Consider the following 23,331-nt stretch of genomic DNA (forward strand, 5'->3'; position numbering starts at 1 on the left):
TGTCAGCATTGTGCAAGATTTTCCTGTTAACTCTAGGAAAAGTTGGTACAATTTACATTTCTTGGATATGCACTATACCTATCCTACACAGGGAAGCAAGCCATTTCAGCTCCCTGACTCTTCTCCATCCACTGCTACCTCCAGAAGGTAATCAAGTCATGAATCAAAGTCAAAGTCAAAAGTCAAAGCCAAAGTAAACGTTATTGTCATTTACAACTACACACATGTAATCTAAACAAAAGTGTGTGCATCAGCTAAATTCTTGAGATTACAAATGAAACAACACATACAAGTAGAGGAGTAAACTTAACTAACAAATAGAATACTACTCCCAATACATGCAAGAAAAAGTAGCGACATTTACCAACACTCATAAACAAAAAGAATGCCCTCCCATGAGTTAAATTAGCTACCCTAGTTAAAATAATACAAAATACACTACAGATTAAAATGCTTAAGCTATTTGTCTACTATTGCACTTGAGTGAGTTAAATAATACTGACTCTGGATATAAAAAATAAATATTGCACTTACTTGGAATATATGTAAGTATATATTTCACAAATAAATAAAAATTGACATTTTATGCGTCCAGACCCCTGAGACTAGAGCCCAGATTCAGAAGTCTAATCACTGTAGGGTAGAAACTGTTACTGAATCTTGTAGTCAGACTCCTGCAGCTAATCCTGCAGTATTCCCTGTCCAATGCCAAATGCTTAAACAGTCCATGCACAAGATGCGTGTTGTCCTGTATTGTTCTGGTGGCCTTTCAGATGCTTCTTGCAGAATAAAGATGTATCGATGGAAGACTAGAACCTGTCACCTTCTCTGTAACCCTCACAACTCTTTGTAGTCCCTTCCTTTCTGTAACTGTGCAGCTTTAAACCACGCTGAGAAGTTACAGGAGAGAATGCTTTCTACTGCACCTATATAAAATGTGGGGAGAATATGAGGAGGAAGCTTAGCTTTTTGTTAGCCTTCTTAAAAGGTGGAGGTGTCGGTGTGCTTTCTTGACCACTTGACTGGTGTTTCCTGACCACGAGAGATCCTCTGATATGAGTACACACAGGGATTTTGTACTCTTAACCCTCTCCACACTCTCACCATTGATCCTGAGCACTGGGTGGTTTGTTTTCCTTTTCCTGAAGTCGATGATAATCTCTTTGGTTTTGCTTACATTCAGGACAAGGTTGTTCCCCTCGCACCAACTGATCAGAGATGCCACCTCCTCTCTGTACTCCATTGGGTCACCAGGATTATAGTCAGTTCTTTATCGCTGTATGCTACTGAAGGTATCAAATCTATTTAATTATTTTCATTTGTTAACCAGGGAAACCTGATTTAATGTAAAACCTCTTTTCAGTGGTGGCCTGGGGAGAAAAGATCCATTTGATGATGTATTGCACGATACAATGCAAATAAGCAATTAAACATTACTGTCATCATTGATAGTGCAATGCTACAAAATGATACATGGTTGCATAATGAACTGGTTTATATTACATGTACGCATACTGAATAAAATTGTACATTCACACTGGTACAATCACAATATCATACTGAAATGGAATACATTATATGCAGGCATTTGTAATGAAACAGGTATAAACATGCATATGCATGAGTAAACATATACATATCTGTATTAAGCTGGACGTTAGACAAGTTATTCAGGTTGTATTAGAGCAATATACCATTTAGGGGTCAGAGTAGCAAGCAGTATATTATGGACATAACAAAGTTAGTTGGGGACAGTGGAGTCTAAGAGAAGACAATATAATGGTGGTTACAAGAGATGTAGACTATATAAATTTTATTTACAATCAAATCTTTACACTCTATTACTAACGACAAATGGTTTGGGAGGCGGATGAGAGAGATGTGAAAAAGAACTGGTAAGTGAGAGTATTGTTTGAGTTAGAGTTAGCCTGGTGAAGAAAAAGAACCTAGGAAGAATGCTTACAGTTAGTCCCTTAGTTGATCTTTGAAAGTGGACACGTTGTTACTGAGTCTTATTGGTGGAGGCAATGAGTTCCATAGTTTGGTGATGTGAATGGGGTAAAGGCCACCCCTGCTTTGCTGCTGGCATTGTATCATTTGCTTATTTGTCAAAGGCATTTCAGGGGAAAGGACTAAACTAAGAAAACAATCTCCATCTTAGTGAATGCCTTCTTTGAGACATTTCCAGCAAAATGCAATAATTTCTTGGAAACAGGAAGAAAGTGCACTAGTTAAATTATTGGTGGAATAAAGAGCAATGAGAAATGCAATATATTTGAAGTGTATAGCAAAACCATTCAAACTACATATTTTTGGTAGGTGGGAGTAAACTATACAGTATGCAGAGAAACCCATGCATACAAGTGGATTACATGCAAACTCCACACAAGCAATGACCAGACATCAAAATTAAAGGAGACGCAATTTTGCTTTGAGAAAGAGATCATAGTCACTGAGTCACCATGCTGGCAGAAGATCATTGATAGATATTCTATGATACCAGCGAGATTAGCGCATATTCATCCAAGTGCTGCTGTGTTCACATGTTGGAGATATGTGGAGGAGAATCTTGCCTCCTTGAAACACATTTTTCAAGTCTGCTGCAAGTGTCAAGAATTTTGTGAAATGGTTAGGGTGATGTTTCATCTGTGTGGTAGTTTGTACCACTTGGTAAGGGATGCAACGATGTGTTGCATCAATGTTTTTCCTCACATTTCAAAAACAGATAGGTTGAAGCTGAGTATTCTGATACTGGCAGCTCTGAAATTTACTTTGTGGTTGAAGACAGTGGGTTTGGCATAATGGCTGATATTTTTACCTCACAGGCAGAAGGTAATGGGTTTGATTCCAATCTTAGGTTATCGGCTAGGCTTAAAAAGGCCTTCCAATATAGTTAGCTAAGTATTCACCTATAAGAAATTACAGAAAGTCCTTACTTTCATGTTGTTGGTTACTAAATTAAAGAAGGAGACAGAAACAGGCCAAGAGGTCTCTTGTCAAAGGTATGATTATATTGGTTACCCTGTCAGATGGACTTGAAAGAATCTTTGGTAATACAATGGGTCAATGCTTAAAACACTGGTTTGTCTTCATTTTTTGATTATTTCATAATTTTATTAAAGGTTCAAGAGATGCTGAATTAATCACACATTGCAAAGTAGATGACAGAAGAGCATACATAGTGTTCTTGTTTTCTTCTGGCTAATCATATAAGTTTCTTCACCTGTTGGTGTCCTGGCAGGGATAGTGGAGGAGTAGGAGAAGGTTTAGGGAAATTATTATTATTATTATTATTATTATTATTATTATTATTATTATGCTTTACTTTCCAGGAATTCTTCATTATACAATAGCTCATTATGAATTCAAAGTAAATGTTCATATTGTATGTTATTAAAAACGACAACAATACATATTTTATTATTTTATGTTAATTGAAATATAAATTATATGTTATTCCTATCTAGTGATATATGTGGCATATTTTATGTATTTAACTTTTATTGACTGGGTTAATCACACTAGGCTAGTAGCCTGTTTTCAGGGGAGACCCAAGGTGATATTTATAAGGCTAGGGGAAATTTGGATAAGGACCCTGTACATTTTGTTAGGTGCCATGGAGTCTTTTACATCCACCTGAGCTACCACTAACTCAAGCAGATGGGGCCTCAATTTAACATCTCATCCAAAGGAAGGCAGACTCATCAGTACAGCACTCCACTTACACTGCAGTGTCAGCAATTGATTTACCCGGTGTGGGAATAGAACCCACAGTCTTCTGCAGCAAAAGTAAGTGTGCATCGGTGACACGAAGATGACTAAGCCGCATTTGTGGTGATTATTTTATGTTGAGATATGCTATGAAAAAAATATTTACAGTTAGTAATTGTTAGCTCATGCATGTCTTTAGTTATATGGTGACTGCGTTTTTATCACATATCTGAAAGTTATGCAAAGTCTACATTATACAACTGTATCAAATCTTAATAAATGAGATAAAGAATGCCCTTCTTACTATGACAGTATTATTTTCAAATTGTTAACTACAAAAAAATGGAGCTAATGGAAAGGAACAACACCATATAAAAACCTCTCACTTAAATTATCAGCCCAGCTTTGCTTTATATAAACAATTGCAGATACTGCTTTTAGGTTAACAGTGTAGCTGAGCAGCAGGCAGCTTGTATGTCCATGCCTTGCTTCAACATAGCTCTCTGCACAATGCAGCTTACATAGATTAACTTCACAAGCATACCAAAATGCAACTGGCAAGAGGGGTGTTAGATGACTAATTTTGAATGATTTGGTTATATATGAAAATGTCACAAAAAGAGAAAGACATGGAAAAAATAATAGAGCATCAGAACTATTGTCATAGTCAATCCTAACAGCTCACAGCTTTAAATCTGAAATATACATTTGGGTGAAACAATATGCCTCTTGAAAACTAATTTATAACTTTGTATCCATACAGAGACATTTCTGGCATTATAACATATTCCATGCCTAAACTTTTTTTAAGAAACCAGTGGCTTCTAAAAATGAATGCGCTTATAACCATCTGTCAATAGTCCAGTTTGCAAGAAAGGTTCTGTCCAACATTGATACTGAACCTTTAACTAGATAGCTAAGATTAACCCAGAAATATTCATTACTACCTTTGCATCTGTTAACTGGAACTTGCTAAAAATCCTTCCCTTAGAGGATGCTGTAAATTAATTCATTACAGCTCTCCTAAATATCCTAAATAGCATTGTACCCGCTAAAAGAAAGGGACTAAAAATAAATAATGCAATTTGGATATCCAAATATTATAGAATGCTAATGCAAGATAAAGAAAAAGTGTGGAAAGAATTGCAAAAATATAAAACACCACAATATCCTGAAAACTTCAGAATGTTCCACAACTGTACTAAAAATCAAATAAATGAAGACAAAAAGCTATACTATAACAGCTTTCAGACGAGGATTGTGAGCAGGTCACTGATCATAACACTGACCATAGTTCTGGTTATTATGTTTTGGAGACATGGAGGGCAAGAAATGCATGCCAAGAGTGAAGCTTGAGAGGCAAATCTTGGCATCCAGGTCAAGAGCATATAATAAGGGGCTATAACAGATGATAATAAATGTTTGTAGTGCATGGAGCTTTACCTGCTGCATGCCCTACTAGTTAAAGGGGGAAAAATCACTGTTTTTCCAGCTTTTAAATCTGTAAAACACTTAGAGAGCACTGTCAGAGATGTAGTGTCATACAGTATGTTACACTTACACTTATCTCCATAATGCCCAAATATGCCTTTATTATGCCTGTATTCTGCACTGTCAGTTTAGACTGTACTTGCATCCTTTGTTATGCATGTATTCTGCACTGTACATTTTACTGTGATAACCTGTTATACATACTGTTAATAGTTTTTATCTAGCTCATATATCCTTAGATGTTACTGTGTTAATTTCATTGTCCTAGCTTGGAGCTTAACTCCCCGGGCCTCTACTGAAAATGGACATGTATCCAGTTGGACTAGCCCAGTAAACAAATGTAAAATAAAATAAAATAAAATAAAATCTAGATTTTCACAGGACATCCAGTTGCTTCATATTTTTGGTTTGCTCCTCATAAAGTAAGTGGTTTCTGGACAAACCACTGAGGCTTGACGTCACTTAATAATGAAACACATTTGAGTTTAAAGATTCACATTCTTCAGACTATGCAGGTGAACATATATCCTGTTATTCCAGTTTTTTCTTTTACAGGAAGCAAAGGAAATGTTAGGGGTATGGACAGCAGGCAGAAACAAATGTTTTATGCTGTCACTGTCATTTGCTAGTCTGTACATGCGGATTTTGCTACCTCGTATGGTATACAACCTTAACAACTTTTGCAGACATTGCTTAACATTTGCTAAGGTTGGGTTGTGTGCCATTCTGGGGCATAACTGGTTTGCCTTTTTCAAAATTATTAGAGTGTAATCAGCACACTCCATACCCTATAATAGTAAACACAACCCAAAATAATTCTGGTCAGCCTTTAACTCATTACCACCTATGTGGTATGAAATATCACATTTTTAGCAGCCTACACACATCTTGTTTTCTAGAGAATTTTCTGAAAAATCAACTTCTAAAGAATAAGATAAACAAATGCAAATATTTTGTGAACAATAAAAAATATTAAAACTGCACAAATACCAATGATATCAGTAATAAGTGTCCTTTACAGTGATAATAGTGTATTCATAGTTGTTCCACAAATATTATACTATATTGCCCCGGTCCCCTTCAATAAACACATCACACTGAATGACATTTGATGACCTTTATTAAACTTCCATAACTTTGATTACCAATTTTATTTACAACTGGACATAGTATAGCTGATTCTAAACACAGCATAAACATCCTTGTAATGTTAATCAGGAGAGCATACCTGCTCATCTGGCCCAGTAAGCAGCATCCATACCTTTGCTCGCTTACTTTACTTATGAAGCAGCGTCATTTCATAAACCATTCATCAAATTACCAACCAAATAAGCAGCATCCTTACCTTCGTTTGCTTACCTATTCAGCAAATTTCCTCCAGCTGCTCATTTCCTTTCCATAAACCCTGGGAATAAACCGTCACACACTGGAGGGGGAACAGAAGAGGGCAAGCCTGTCCCTCTTCTCCACCTACACCAACTAACATAACCAAAATCCCCAGCAAACCGCCAACAAAAAAAGGGAGGCAGGGAGGGTAGCAAGCTCATTCCAGAATGCGATTACTTACCCAGCTACACTTATCTAAACCCCTTAAGCCCATCCCCACCCTTATCTCATTTCCTCCCAATCATCCCTCCCTCCATTTAACCCTTTCACCTCCCTCATCCACTTAACTCCCATTAGTATATCAGCCTAACCCCTTCTGAAGATGTCCCAGGACAACTTGGTTTGTTAACAATCCTCATTTGCCCTGGTCCCCTTCAATAAACACATCACACCAAATGACATTTGGCGACCTTTATTAAACTTCCATAACTTTGATTACCAATTTTATTTACAACTGGACATAGTATAGTTGATTCTAAACACAGCATAAACATCCTTGTAATGTTAATCAGGACAGCATACCTGCTCATCCTGCCCAGTAAGCAGTATCCATACCTTTGCTCACTTACTTTATTTATAAACCTCCTTGTAATGTTAATCAGGACAGCGTACCTGCTCATCCAGCCCAGTAAGCAGCGTCCATACCTTTGCTCACTTACTTTACTTATAAACCTCCTTGTAATGTTAATCAGGACAGTGTACCTGCTCATCCAGCCCAGTAAGCAGCGTCCATACCTTTGTTCACTTACTTTAGTTATGAAGCAGCGTCCCATCTCACTTCATAAACCATTCAACAAATTACCAACCAAATAAGCAGCAGCCTTACCTCCGTTTGCTTACCTATTCAGCAAACTTCCTCCAGCTGCTCATTTCCTTTCTACAAATCCTGGGAATAAACCTCCACACACCGGAGGGGGAACAGAAAAGGACAAACCTGTCCCTCTTCTCCACCAACCAGCCTGACCAGGCTGCTCCCCCTCCCTTCTACCCAAAATTGTTCAACCACTACCTCACATAAAAGGGAAGAGTTAGACCAAACATCATTCGGTGCACCCATAATCTGTAAAGTACCTTAGAAACCCATCATCAAACTCACGCCTTGACCTACTAGCACTGGAACGTGCCTTAATGAAACTAAATAAAGTAAGATTACCCATGACCCCACTGTACCATCGGAACTTCCACTCCAAGAGAATACAATCCCGTTAGTCCACTTTCCTCAAGCCACTAACCATGGCTCTACCTTTCCGGAATGACAACCTGTAGCCACAACAAGTGCCACAGAAACTATAACCCCTTGAACACAATTCTGCAGCCTGGTCAAAGAAACCCTTAATAAGTCTCGAACCCAGGACTCTGTCAACTATAGCATCTCACACTAGTCCACCAAACTACAACCTATAACCACAACAACAACAAAACAAAACACAAACTATAACCCCTTGAACTGAAATCAACACCGAGTCAAAACAACTAGTATCAAGTCTCACACCCAGGACCCTGTCAAATGTAGTGTATCACCTTAGCCCATCAACTACCCAGTTCTGGATGTGCAATAACTCAATTACTGTAGGGAATACTCTAACTCTAAAACTCTAATGTCCTAACCTTAGAAGGCGGAAACCTAAAATATTCTACGTGCCCAGCCATAAACTCCCCAATGCATTCATTACCCAATGACAATCCAAACTAGAACCTAGGCCACCCTACTCAGAACATCCTAGTGACCATTCTAGCTAGAAAACTCCAACTACTAATCATCCTTAACCCCTGTTTGTCCTTGGCCTTTTCCCTCGAAGGTTCTCTTCCCTTATGTTACCTATACCATTAGTGAGTAATTAACACCTGGCCTACAGCTGCCATATCCTGCAACCAAGCTTCTTTTAAAACTTTTTAACACCCCTGTAATAATGCACCAAGTTTCAAAAATTACCTGAACACAGCCACTTACCTACCACGATTCCTAAAACCCCACCTACAACATTCACCCAAACCATAAGTGAAATTATCCTTGTGCTACTCTGTAAAACCTTAAATTGGTATGTGTGACCATAACGCTCCCTACTCAAGAGACAAATCTGTCACTCCACCGTCCAAAATTTGTAACTTTACATCACCCTGTCCCCCATGAAAATACCAAATTCCCCACTAAATCCTCCCTGACCAACTGGACTGTCCTGCCCTTGTGTACAAACCTGAATCCAATACGCAACCACCTGTCCACCTGTCACCTAACCCCAGGTGACTGAAACACGCTTGACCAAGCTAAAACACCCACCATCTACTTAAATTAAAAAGCTACCCCAGATTCCTGCAACCAGTGGCTGGTCCTGCTAACCCAACCTGACAACCAGCAACCGTACCTCAGTTATGTCAGCCCCAAAAATAGCCCTATTCCCTCAGACTTTCCCCACTAAAAGTATGACGCCTACCAAATTAATCCCTTATCCTTTGAATTTCCTCTTTAAGGCTTCCTCTCAATATGCCCTCTGTCCTCCAATAATGAATTCAACCCTAAACATCCACTTTGAGACCGCAAACCACCCTTTGCCTACTTCACAATAATCCACCTGTGCCGTGATTGCTTATCACTGCAGCCAAATGACATGCATCACCTGCAGGTCACCAACTGATGCGATTCTCCGCACCTTTTCATGACCGCACTACCCATCATTCCAGCTATGGACACAATACCAAAAAATAAATAAATAAAAACTGTTAATGCACTGTCATAACCAAAGTATTTAATATTAAATGTTCTCCAGGTTACCCGCGACCATATTCCATCATCACCAATTGAAGTATAAGTCTAAATCCTGTCTGAGTCCCACAGGCTTAACTGTCATATATGACATTATCAACTGTTAAAGAGACAAATCATTTCCCAGAGCCTGCCCCATCTCTGAAACTCAGCATGTTGTTGTCCACTCCAGATGCCGACTTGATGAGTGGATGGGTAACATCACCCCCCTGAACCAGTAGCCTAGTAACTTCCTATAATCCTAAGATTGCTGTGACTCCACCCCACCTACTTGAACCCCAGCAACAGTGACATGCCTTAATGTCCACTAAATAAAATGAATTACCTGTAACTTCATCATGCCCCCCACAGGAATCCCCAAACTTCGATCACCACAGAATCCATTCTCATTGAGATCCCCATACCTTTAGCAACTAGGATATCCACCGTAACCACCTGCTTCTACCATCTGCGAGCTGCCTCCGTAGCACTGCTCCATTCACGATGCCTATCTCAACACCACCATCTGCAAAGAGAAAGACAAATGTAAATCCTCTGAAGTGCATTAGTAAGGGTCCCTTTACCCCTTTGTTCCCCATTATAGTGGCAGCATTCCTCATCTTAGTAAGGGAAAGAACAAAATAAGGCTAATAAGAATATACATTATGCCATACGTTTGTTACAAATGATGACACTACAGACATGCTCTTGGGCCTTGATACACAATCACACATCACAGAAGTAAAACAAATTAATAAATATTAACATTGGAGTCACTCTTATTGTAAAAATGGCTGTGAAATGATGTGGGGACAAATAGGGGAAGATTTTAAATATTGCCCTTGCATAATATGTTGTTGCATTAGCCTGAATTTTCTGAAGAGTGTGGAGTCCCAAACTCAAATGTTTGTCATTAATGACTTCAATCCTCAGCTATTTACCAAAAAAGTACAGGTTTGAGGAGGAACACACCATAATGGGGGCAAAATCTGGACATTCTGCATACAGTTGGGAAGTATGGTGGGTATACAGTGACAGCTCGCAAGCGACATTTTAAATAGCCCTATGTCTGCACCACCCAGCCTGCGCATGCACAGACTACCATGCTACCTTAAGCAAGCCTCACACTCTGAGCCTAAAACCAGCGAAAAGAAATTAGCGGTTCTTTCAACGGGTGAAGCATTCAGTGTCCACCACCGCTAGGCCCACAGTCGGAAACCAAAATGCACCCTCCAACCAGCATCACCAAGGAAACTGCCATTCAGTGAGCACAACTCCCCAAAATGACCAGGTCAGGCACAAATGTCGTCTCCTGTTCAACCGAGCCACCTCACAACAGACATGCAAATACGGACATGGACATTTGGGCATGAGGTTTTTCCTTCTCCTTTTTTTTTTCTTTTCTCTTCTCACCCCCTCCACTGGTCTGCAACCAACCCACTCTACCACTGGTGCCCCAGGACCTCAGTCCAACCTGTCTCAAAGAAGAACTGCAACAGATCTCAACAACACAACCTTTTTGGGGAACTTAGTCCATTGAAGCCTGCCCTGATCAAATGACCATAAAAGGTTGCCCAGCTCCCATAGAAAGCAATGCAAACATCCAAGCTCTCTGTGACATGATGTCAACAACAGCTGAAGTTCTATGAAATTTTTTCAGCAAGATGCAGCCAAGCTTGCGACAACAGCACATTTTCCTGATTACAAACCATCACATTTATTTAGAGAGAGGGAAAATAAAAAAAATAAATAAAAAAAATACATTCTTCCCCTACACAACAAACATCTGCTTACCTGCAAAAGGTCCACTGTCCCATACAAAACACAAGAAAACCCGCAAGCACCACTTTCTGCCTTTATACTTTCTGAAGCAAATGGAACCAAATCAGAAGCCAGCAATTCCCTTTCAATCTGTAAATTCCAGTTCAATTAGAATACAAATATCTCTCTTAAATTATTTACAAATATATCTCTTACATTATAAAAATACAAGACAAAATTATTTGCATGCAACATATTTTGTTTTACTGCATAAGTCCTTGTACTGTTATATAAATATTTTATAACATAAATTATCTCTCTTACATTATAAACTCTACTCACCCTACCATCTATTTCTGGATTATTTTCTAAATGGTAATCAGACAGATGAGCATGGACAACTCTGCATGTCATTCTGATAACATGACTAGTCCTATTTACCATGTCTACTGTTGAAATACTGAGCCTTTAATGGCTAACTTTCCTTAGTCCATGATTGTAAACTCACAATGTAGTTTATTGAAGTGATTGTTCCAACCTGAAAAGGGGGTTCACTATACAAACCTCAGGAAGTAGATTTTACTGTTCACCAAGGTAAAATGACAACCTATTTAGAAAGTTTCATCCTCGGCTCTCTTCCTTGATCCAAACAGCTGCAGAAGGTAGAGAGGGCAGATGAAATAGGAGATATATATTGGGGGGTTATTAAATTCCTGCTACCGACAAGGGTAAGATTAGGATTGTTGAGCTGATATTTTATGTGGCTTGCTATTAAATGGTAAATGGCAAAACATAACAGCAGACGACAGCTGCAATACTGAATATAATGTTAATTATCTGTTTACCGAAACGACATTCTGCAAATGTAAAGCATGCGCAGTCAGCAACACCCTATGGAAGCCTGTGAAACACCACCAATTGTCACCTGGGAATGAGAATTCTTATAACAGCGTTCACACTCTGTGGGGAATAACTGCCATGTGAAAGGTATTTTGAAAATTATTTTGAGTCAATTCCTCTTTATTACACACAGGATGTAACCATATACTTGGAAGTGATTGAAGTATGAGGTACTGAATTTTTTCCAATGTATTTTTCTGTCATGTTACAGAATGTTGTCAGCTTAGACATCACTGTTCCGCTACCACCATGCTTACCACAGAATGATTTAGAAGCCGTAACCCTGCTAAAGAAGGCCCCATGCAGCCAACTCACTCTAAAGGGGGGTATCAACAAACGGCGATGAGTGAATGCCCTTAAACCACTCAATTCAGCATCCCCTTAAATTAACTAGTAAAAGGTTACACCAAGAACATAAAAGCCACAGCCATTGTGCTGACACCATCTCCAACCACCCTTATCTGCCCACAATCCAACTTATTGAAATGACCTCAGTTGCCAAACTACCAACTAAAATTATCCCCTTACCAGAGCACACAGCTAACTGAAATCTCCCCAGTTTAAGCACTCCCATACCAGAACCACAGACTCAACAGTCTTCAGTAACATGAAAAAAAATTTGATATTTTCTATACAGACCACCTGTCTCCTACAACCAAAACCCACCAGTAACGCAAGGCCAACCTGTTCCACAGGAATACCTACAGGTCATCTCTGATGTACACTTGCCTTAGCAAGCTCACGCCAAAATGTGATTACTTATCCAGCTACACCTGTCTAAACCCCTTAAGCCCCTCCCCACCCTTCTCTCATTTCCTCCCAATCATCCCTCCCTCCATTTAAATCTTTCACTTCCCTTAACCACTTAACTCCCATTGATATATCAGTCTAACCCCTTCTGGAGATGTCCCAGGACAACCTGGTTTGTTACCAAACCTCATTTATTAATTCACGCCAACCCAGAATTATATGTGTTGCTAAGCTTTCATAAGCAAATTGTCATATCATGGAAAATGTACAACATAGACATATTTTTATAACACTTTGGTTAATCATACATAGGCTTTCACATAACAGCAAGGAATGTGTATACAAATGCATTTTTATTTAGATAGTTATAGAAATATGAAGATATATGCTTAATTGTATAATTATCAATATAAATAGCACTAAATATTTTTCAAGATGTGCAACTTAAACTGCAAATATCAGACTGTTTTTTTTTTTCAACAACAGCTAAGGTTTTACCTGATACCATGTAGCATATTTAAGTCACTTGCTTTTTAAATATTAAGTACATATGGAAAAGTTGCTTATTTTCAAAATTACTAACAAACAACTAGCAATATTTCAAGTATAGAGTGATATAAATAGACATCGACAATGGATTTTCTTGTCTCTCACCATGGTATTTCATACCATATCCCGCAACAGCATACAGGTCTCTCAGTTTATGAATATATGATCATAAATATGAATAATGAGTGTAAACTAGTGATTGATTTCTTGACTGCAGGACTTTTTCTGGCTTTTCAAAGTTAGGGGTTGCCACAGCGGATCACCTGTCCACTCATGATTGGCAGTGCAGTTTTAAAGTGTCAAGTTGCCAGCCCAGTGCCCAACCTTCCACAGAAGGGACACACCCACAGACTCACACCTAGGTCCAATTTAGAGTGTCCAATCCACCTACAGCATGTCTTTGGGATGAAACCAGAGCACCTGCAGGAAACCCACGCAACCACAGGGAGGACATGCTGACTCTGCACACAAGGCACCCCAGCCGAGAATCAAACTGGAAAACCTCTTGCTGTAAAGCGGCAACATTAACCACTGCACCATCATGGCTGTCCAATTTCTCTACTGCAGGGAAATTGTTAATAAATCCTTGCCCTTTTCAGTTATATAAACTTATGTTTATTATTAATGGATAAGTCACTTAGTTAAAAAAGTAAGATCCAGAAAAGATCTAGACACTATAGGGAGCTATAGGTGTTAACTAGAAGTAAACAAAAAGGCATGAGTCACGTAAAGAAATCTTACATCCCAGCCAAACATTTAGCCCTAACCCCTCTCTCAGTAACTCACTTCTCAAAATTGAAATATAATTCAACTAATTTCATAGACAGTATAAATTCCCTAACCAAGGATTCCCCAACATTTAATCCCAACACCACCCAAGAGCTCCATGTCACCAGATCAACTTTCACCTTGAAAGCTGTGTGCACATCCTATATCCTATATAAAATTACTCTTAAACATACTCAAGTCATGCTCTATTTTTAAAAACTCTGACTCAAGAAAAGAATCCATCTGTCTAAACTACAAAAGTAAACAGCAAAAGAATCCCTCCTGGGAAACACTTTCCAAATAACAAAATCAACACTTTTTATACAAAACCTGCTTCTAAAGGAAACCAACTTTTCTTGGCTAAAAGCTGTTTTTATGTGATTTATAAGGTCAAGAAGGAGAAACAAAAAATCAAAAACTCACATAAAATATTTTTTTAGGAATTTGTGTTATAATATTTCAACAATAACATTTTTTATGAATAGCCATACCACAGGTTAATCCATACCTCTGTCATTTTCGCAGAATGTCCAGATTTTTGTCTCTTGTTTTATGGTCTCTTCCTCATAAAATTTGTAGTTTTCTGAATTTTTGTGGCAAATTAGCGAGGATTGAATTCAGTAAATAATTATAGGCATTTGAGTTTCAGATTTCACATCCTTCAGACAACGTATGATAACACAAGACCTTTTATTCTAGCAACTTTCTAAGTTTGTAAGAGCAATATTTGAAAATTTCTCCCTTTTTTGGGGCCTTGTTCCCCCCGTTATTTTTGATTTTGCCCAGATTTTTTTGTGCTAAGAGGTTGAAAGCTATGAGGTTATCTGATGTTATATTTATTGTTGGGTTTAGTGATTTAAGCAGGTTATTGATTATTCTTCATGGTTACTGGTAGTGTCAGAAAGTAGCACCTGCAGTGCTCTGTGTGAACTAGATATGACTAGAATAGTCTGTGCAGATCAGTCATAAATGTTTGATATAGCAGGTGCACAGGTGAGAAAATATAGATGACTCTAGTAGAGTGGTGATACAATATGCTGTAATTTCTTAATATGTGTTTTACTGTACCCTCATATCTAAGTCTAAGCTGTGTGTGTGTGTGTGTGTGTGTGTGTGTGTGTGTGTGTGTGTGTGTGTGTGTGTGTGTGTGTGTCTGTGTGTGCGTGTATGTGCGTGTGGTGTTTGTGTGTGTCTATGTGTCTGTCTGTGTAAATGTGTGTTTGGAGTGCCATGCAGTGGGATGGTTGAAGCAGTTTCTTGATAGTTTCAATCACCAGAACATACAGCAGATCTTGGGTTTCTCTTTTTGGCCTATTCGTCCCTTTATACAGAAATACAATTGCAGAATCTTTTTAAAAGCTATGTACAAGCCATTTGACTGGATCAATTTGCTTGCCTTTAAAGAGTCCCCAAAGCTTTAAAAAAAATGGCACGCATTCAAAAAAATACAGAAATGTATCCCACTGTAATAACAACAAATATATAGCATGTTGTTCATGTAACAATAATTCAGTATAATATAATAAGTGAATTCTAAAAAAAAGAGCCGAATGAAATAAGTTATAAACTAATAAAACAGTGCCATCTATTGGACCTTGAAAAACACATCTGAATATTAAAAGGCATGATGACAAATAATGCAAGTCCACATTTGAAATATGTAGCTGAGCATATCAGTTCAAATGAATAAGTAGCCAAAATGTAATTATATTACTTGCTGTTATCACACAAAACATAAAGAAGTAACTCATTTCATGTGCAAACATACTTTAAGGAAAAACATACAATTAATATCAGCAGACCAATTAATAGTTCCAGTTTCTTAAACAAGTGCATTATCAGTGACAGAATTGTGATGATAACCATCAAAACACATCTGTTGGTGTTCTCAAAAAAATCCTTCATTCCAGGTGGAGATATAGATGCCCAGATAACTGGCTATTGATTTTTCTTTTCTGTTCAGTACTTTAGGCAAATCACATATATTTAGACTATTGAGATATTGTTTTAATTTGTCAGACTATGTTTAAATAAGGCAGGGTGACCTTTCCTTTGTTTTAAATCACTCAAATATAGCATTATGCATAGTTTTCAAATACAGAAGGTGCAACAGGCATGAAGCACATCACCTGTGTTTTATGTGTTATAAGATTTCTTATTTGAAATGTTTCTGGTGTATTGCAAGATCTAAACAAAGTACAGTAGAGTAAATAAACTTTCATAACAGTAGATGTTTGAATGGTCACTACTGCAGCACTCTTAGCTATATGGGTCATATCCTCCATAGGACATAACAGCTGGCCAGCTTCCAAAGCTTCAAGGTGCCTTCCATGCACCCAAACCGTTAGTCTGATTGAGTTGAGCTGACTAAAAAAATGGGTTTGGATGCCAAGCCTTCAGAGCTTTCATGTCAACTGAAACACAGAGGTGGAACCATGAATGGACATTGCTGGGAACAAAAAAAATGTCCACACCCCTGGCATAAAAAAAAAAAAAAAAAACACTCTAAAAAAGCATAGGGAATGGAAGGAAGGAGCAGCTTCTGAAGCAGTGATCGAATATTGACTGTTGCGTTACATTTACTTACATCACTGTACTATGTTCATCATATTAATTACTGCTGTTGCTATATGGTCAGTTTACCCTAGCTTACGATATTTGGGATGTTGAAAAAGGGTCTGGGATCCCCTGGACAATGATCTAGCAAAGCCTGATCTAAACCTAGAGAAGGGATCAAGCCTGTAGTGCCTTGTAAAAATAGTATAAGGGATTAGGATTCTGCTTCAAATACTTCTAAAATCCAATCCATTTCAAAAATCCATAGATGAGGCTAAAGACCTGGCAGATTGTTCCGTGACCCTGGCTGGAATAGATTTGGTGTGATGAAAATATCAAAAGCAATAGCCTGATACAACCGTAATCTGTTTTGGTACAGGTGCCCCTTCTTACCTTCACAAGAAAAGAATAACTGATCTGAAGATCTGAAAGATTTAGTTTTGCCAACATAGTACCTAAATTGTCCCAAGGTATAGAGTATCTTTTCTCCTTCGTCTTTAGGTTCAGGATAGAAATCAGGGTTGTGAATAGTTTGGCTTAAAGTAAACTCAGATACCACTTTAGGAATAAAAGAAGGATTAGTTATCATAGAAAACTGTCTCCGTGGAAAATGAGATCAGGTGACTCACCATAAGTGCCAGTAACTCAGATACTCTTCTTGCAGAGGCCAGAGCAATCAATAAAATTGCTTTTCATATCATGAACCTCAAGTTACTCAGAGTAGCTGGTCAAATGCAGAAAGTTAGTTTCTCTAAACACAAAATTAAGATATCAAGAAGGAGCCACTGGTTTTCTTGAAGGCTGCTTATGTAAAACCTCTTTCAAAAACATTTTGACATGCGAATGCATTGAAAGAGGAGGATCCATGAGCAGACATCCTGAAATGGCCAATAGATTAACCTTGATAAAGGTTAAGTACAACCATAAGGTAATAACTGACACAAGTATTGTACAGAGAAAATTTAACCCTGAATGGGTGCTGGTTTTGTTGTTCGCAGCAATTAAGACCCTATCATCCAGGCAGTCAGTTGAAGTTGATTGGTGTTGGGGTGTATCAAACACCACTGGCTTAGAGTGAGTAGATCCATTCTTTGAAGAAGGTTGTTTTACAGCCCGTTCATAACAAGGGATTCAGGAGGTAGAAACACTTTGTATGGAGGTTAACAAATTTGAATTTAGTGGGTCTTTCACCTCTTGGGTGAATCAGTTAACAACAGACTTATTTAAGCTAGAACAGGTTTTAAAGGACAAAAAAATTGAAAAAGCTCCAAAGGGATATAGGGGACTATGAAAGAGGCAAACCATTTGATATGCCTAAGAATGTCACTTTTAAGCTTCTGAGTAACAAGCCATTGGCCCCCAAGAGAAAAAGTCCTAAATCCATTTTGAAATGTAGCTCGGAGTCATTGAGTTACACATCTGGGGATGAAACGTCCTCCAATACTGAAGGGTAGGGCAACCACACAGATGTCTCACCTAATCCCAAAAAAAGGAGTTTGTCACACCCTTTGGGTTTAGGTACAGACGAGGGGGGAGGAAGCATAAAAAACGCCAAACCTGTGGAGGGTTTGGAAGGTCTGTTACAACTGATGATAGAACACTAACAAATTGTATGAATGTACATAATATCTCATCTGTACACCTTTCTGTTTTACAAATTAAAGTTCTTAATAAAGGGCTTAATTTTGTCCCCAGCTTTTTTGTTCCAGAATACACTTTAGCACAGGATATGGTCAATTTCTTCCATTTACTCAATTAAAAATTGTTTTTTGAAAATAACACTATTCAGGAAGTTCCAGAGTTTAGATTCAAAAGATCTACTTTTACACCACCTATGTCACATTTAGTATCCACTTTTCAAGCTAATGCCCTGAAGGATCTATATTGTAACCTCAGGGATTTTCAGGTATCCTACAACAACCTTTCCAAAGAGGAGGTACAATGTATAGAGGATCTCAAGAACAATAAAGAAATTGTTATTGTACAAGCAGATAAAGGTGGGGCAGTAGTGATTCAGGATTGTGTCAACTATAATGAGGAAGCAGCCAGACAATTGGGTGCTAACAAATATTATATAGCTATGCCATTGGACCCAACTAGTCATTTCAAGACAAAAATTGATTCTTTTCTGATGCAGGCTCAGGAAGAGGGCATCATTACAGAGTCAGTTAGACATCAGTTGCTAGTTTCATCTCCGTGCAAACAGTATTTTTACCTTTTACCCAAAATACATAAGGATTGCTATATGCCCCCCTTGAAGACCAATAGTATTAGGGCAGGGTTCCATTACCAAAACTCTTTCTGAATATTTGGCACACTATCTCAAACCACTACTACCCATGATACGGGCCAGAATTCAGGGCACTACCCAATTCTTGGATATTATTTCTGACATGCAATTGGAGCCCCATTGGCTGTTATGTACCTTGGATGTAAGCTCTCTCTACACGAACATTCCACATTGGGCAGGTTTCCACGCTTTGGATTTTTGGTTGGGAAGATCTGGCTTATACCAACCAGGCTTTAATAATTTTCGAGTATGCCTGGCTGAATATGTTCTTACTAGTAACGTATTCTACTTCCAGGACCAATGTTTTTGGCAGGTCAAAGGTACAGCAATGGGTGCTTCTTTCGCACCCATTTATGTGGACCTTTTCATGGCTTACATTGAGGAGGTTATCATTTATGACTCTAGTCATAATGTATACATTGATGAATTAGACATTTGGAGGTGATATCTGGATGATAGTTGGGTGGTGTGGAAGTCGGATGAAACTTACCTACGGGAATTTTTTGGCTATCTCAATGACAATGTATGGGGAATTGAGTTTAAATTAAATTTCCATAAATCGAGAATTGTTTTCCTTGATGTTGAGGTTAGCAGGAATTCTGATGATACCCTAGCCACTCGGGTTTTCAGGAAATTCCCCGAATATAACTCGCTTTTACATGCTACAAGCTTTTACCCTCAAAATATCATCCAGAATATCCCCAAATCACAATTCCTCCGAGTAAAAAGGATCTGTTCAAGCCAGCAAACATTTTAGAATACCAGGTATGATTTAATACACAGGTTTCATGAGAGGGGTTACTCTTCTGGTACTGTCAGCACTGCTTGTCATTGGGCTTCCAATCAAAATAGAACTGACTTGTTACAATATAAGGACAAACAAAAAGATTCATCTAATCCTCTGGTTCATCTGGTGACCACATACGGATGCAATACATGTGGGTTTATGAATATCATCAATAGACATTGGAACATTCTTATGGCTGAGGACAGATTACACCCTTTTTTGGGTGACAGATGCTCTTTTTATTTCAGAAGAGGATGTACACTGGGATCCCTTTTTAGCCATTACAAGAGGGTGGGACCTAGTTCTATTGTCCGCACTCAACATACCCTGTGAGGTGGCCCAGTGTTGGGTTGCATACCATGCGGCCACTGTATGTATTGTAACAAGGTCCAACATATGAGGGAATTTAGTAGTCGTAATACTTCAGAAGTTTTCAACATCAACTTCTGGGCTAACTTTAGTACAGACTGGGTCATCTATTTATTTTTAGCATTAAATAAAATGCCACTTATATCTTTACAAACTTATTGACACTTAAAGCATATATCCTAAATACACATTCACTCGACTACCTAAGTTGAAATTCATAAATCATTTATACATTGAAGCATGAAAATTGTTAATGGAAATAAAGCACCACAAGATAAGAAATAAGAGGGGGATAAGAAGGGGGGGGGCGGTGTAAGTGCAAAGTAGCCATTCTCCACCCCTCTTCTTATCCCCATCTTATTTCTTTTATTTCTAGGATTCAGCAGTAGAACTTTCAGTTCCCACCTGCATGGGTGTCATGAAATTTGTCACTTCTGACTTGAGTATCATGAAGTTAGCTTTGAAGAAGTTTTTTATGGTGGTTTCTTTACTGGGGGTTGGGGTTGGGATGTGGATGTTAAGGGAGATTAGCTTATGGTCAGACCTGACCAATGAGCGGGTGACCATAGGTGTGGCGCATCGATTTCCCATGTTGGTAATGACCAGGTGTAGGGTATCGGAGCCCCTGGTGGGACTATGGATTAGTTGAACCAGGGCATTGGAATTTATGAATTCCAAGAACTGTTGGGAAAAGGTGTTGGTACACAAGTAATTTTCCCAGTTAATGGCAGGGTAGTTGAAATGACCCAGTATTAGGGTGTTTGGTTGTATCTTAATATTTTCCAGTATGTTTAGAAAGGTGTAGTGAGAATCTTGGGGCATGGTGTGGGATCTGTAGTAAGCTACAATTCAGATTTCAGTCTTATCTAGTGTTAGTTGCACCTGGAGAATTTTAGAAGCATTGTGTTGGGAAACTAGCCTGGTGGTGTGAATATCCTTGGTGAATGTGGACATTCCTCCCCCCTCAGTGTTTCGGTCCTGGTTTGGTGTTTTAATTTGCAATATATAACAATGCAGATTAAATTTATAATGAAATCACTGTAATAACATGATGTATTTTGCCTTTCTTTATTATTTATAATTTTTACAGTTTGCATTATTGAGTGTTGTATGCTGCGAATCTGTTTTAATGTTCAATATATATATATATATATATATATATATATATATATATATATATATATATATATATGTATATATATTCCAAATTAAATTTATACTGAAAACACCATAATGACCAGAAATTACATTTAAAAATCACAGGTATAATTCCTGGATTTCTTGTCATGGAAAAGCAATTTCATTTTTTTGAAGCCTAAAATCTGTGTCTCTTATTAATATATTTTCCTGCCTCCATATGCACACACACACACACACACACACACACACACACACACACACACACACATATATATATATATATATATATATATATATATATATATATATATATATACACACACTCACACATGAGTACACATGCGCGCGCACACTCACACATGCACATGCACACACTGTCTCTGTCTGTCAAACACTCTTGAGTACACATTAAACCGAGTTCACTGATCAAGATATAAGTAATTAATTGGCTACTAAAGTACATTCTCCATTCTCCATATGGATAACTTACTTGAAATATCACTTCAGAATAAATTGAATAAAAGCTTGTTTCATTTTGCAACAACACCACTATTACTAGTATAAAGAGAAAGAAATGAACAAACTTCTGAGAGTAAGAATGTCTAACAGTTTTTGAAACTCTTATATGAGAAATGTGAACAGATTCTTCCCCACAGTTAGTAAAATGGTTACTCACCATACATCGACCCTTTTCACTATACTAGTAAAGAACTGTGGCAGAAGCATTAGATTCTAATTCCAGTAATAGTGAAGGAAAATTGATACAGCCTTGGGGCTATTAAAAGCATGAAAGTATGTATTGACCTGCCTTTGTAGTTAAACAAATGAGATGCCCGTAATGAATTGCATGGTAAATATACCTCTCACTGTCTTAGCACAGGAAATCTGGACAAACGCAAAAATTATGGGGATACAAAGACCCAAAGTCAGGGACAGATTTTAAATATTGTTCTTAGAAACTAAAAATGCTGCTAGACTAACATTTTGCTTTAGCATGCTTTTTCTGAAGGATATGAAGACCAAAACCTAAATGACTGTCATTATTTAATGACTTCAATCCTCAATGCTTGCCAGAAAACTACAAATTTTATGAGAAACAGGTCAAAAATATGAGGCAAAGCTCCGGACATTCTGTAAAAATCTGGATAGTTGAGAGGTTTGATGGCAAATGTAAATATCCCTCAGATTGACATAATATAACAGATTACTCATAACATCACTCATAACACTCACTTGTAAGGAAAAAAATGACCTTTGCAGCTTAGTATTTTATAGGCATTCACCAAATGAAGCATATGTACATAAGCAGTCTTATGACTGATATAGATCAGTCTTTCGGAGAAAGGTACATCTGGTATCAATAAGTCAGCACTAACTTAAGTGTTCATTTTAAATATTTAATAGTCTTCAACAAACTTGCTACAGTCAGATGTTCAGCAGAATAGTGTCAATTACAGATAATTGCAAAATACTACATTCTAAATAGTTTGCACATTGCAGATAATGTGACAATCTTTTTTCACTTTAGTGCCTTTCTAACACAGTGTGAGGATACATGTTGTACACCTGTCAACATATTTTATGCAAAGAATGTCAGTAATGAATACGAAAGAACTGTAAAAACATTTTATTCTTCTTTTCATATTTATGTGCATATATTAACAAAATATCCCATCTCAGCAAATGATGTCATTTGCGCTGTCACTGCCTTTATTCAAGCTCTGTGCCTAATTCTATTGCATATTTTGTTGCTTTTATCAAAATTTCATCCTGAAATGACATTTCACAGAATGCATGAACAATAATATATTCTAGTAATAGTTTGGCATAACTCTTGGAATCTTCAATGTTATTTTGTTTTTTATGTGTCTCTTTCTTATAATTCTAGCATAATACTATTGCTAATCAGATGCAGTAAAGTGTCTCCTTGCAGTATTAAATAATACATCACACTATGGAAGACTTTTAAAAGTTAATGCAGATGAAGAAATAAAAATTCATCAAGAAACGTGGCATACACCTTTTGGAAATGTAGTGTTTTTCTTTTTTCAGATATCACATCAACAAATTCAAGCACTTCAGCTCCATGGTTATCATTAAACACAACCACAGTTTGTAAGTATTCATTATTCT

The 23,331-nt window shown here is 37.7% G+C and overlaps 1 protein-coding gene across 1 annotated transcript in view; it reads left to right on the forward strand.

Moving 5' to 3' along the window:
• The window catches only part of LOC122800843, a 1,417,490-nt gene that overhangs the window by 191,707 nt on the left and 1,202,452 nt on the right, over positions 1-23,331 (forward strand). The window contains exon 4 of the mRNA XM_044070157.1: positions 23,251-23,313. Within this exon, the coding sequence (XP_043926092.1) occupies positions 23,251-23,313 (63 nt within the window). The remainder of the gene's footprint in view (positions 1-23,250; positions 23,314-23,331) is intronic.

This window comes from Protopterus annectens, chromosome 4.part1, assembly GCF_019279795.1.
Source record: "Protopterus annectens isolate FY-2018-M chromosome 4.part1, PAN1.0, whole genome shotgun sequence".
Lineage (NCBI taxonomy): Eukaryota > Metazoa > Chordata > Ceratodontiformes > Protopteridae > Protopterus > Protopterus annectens.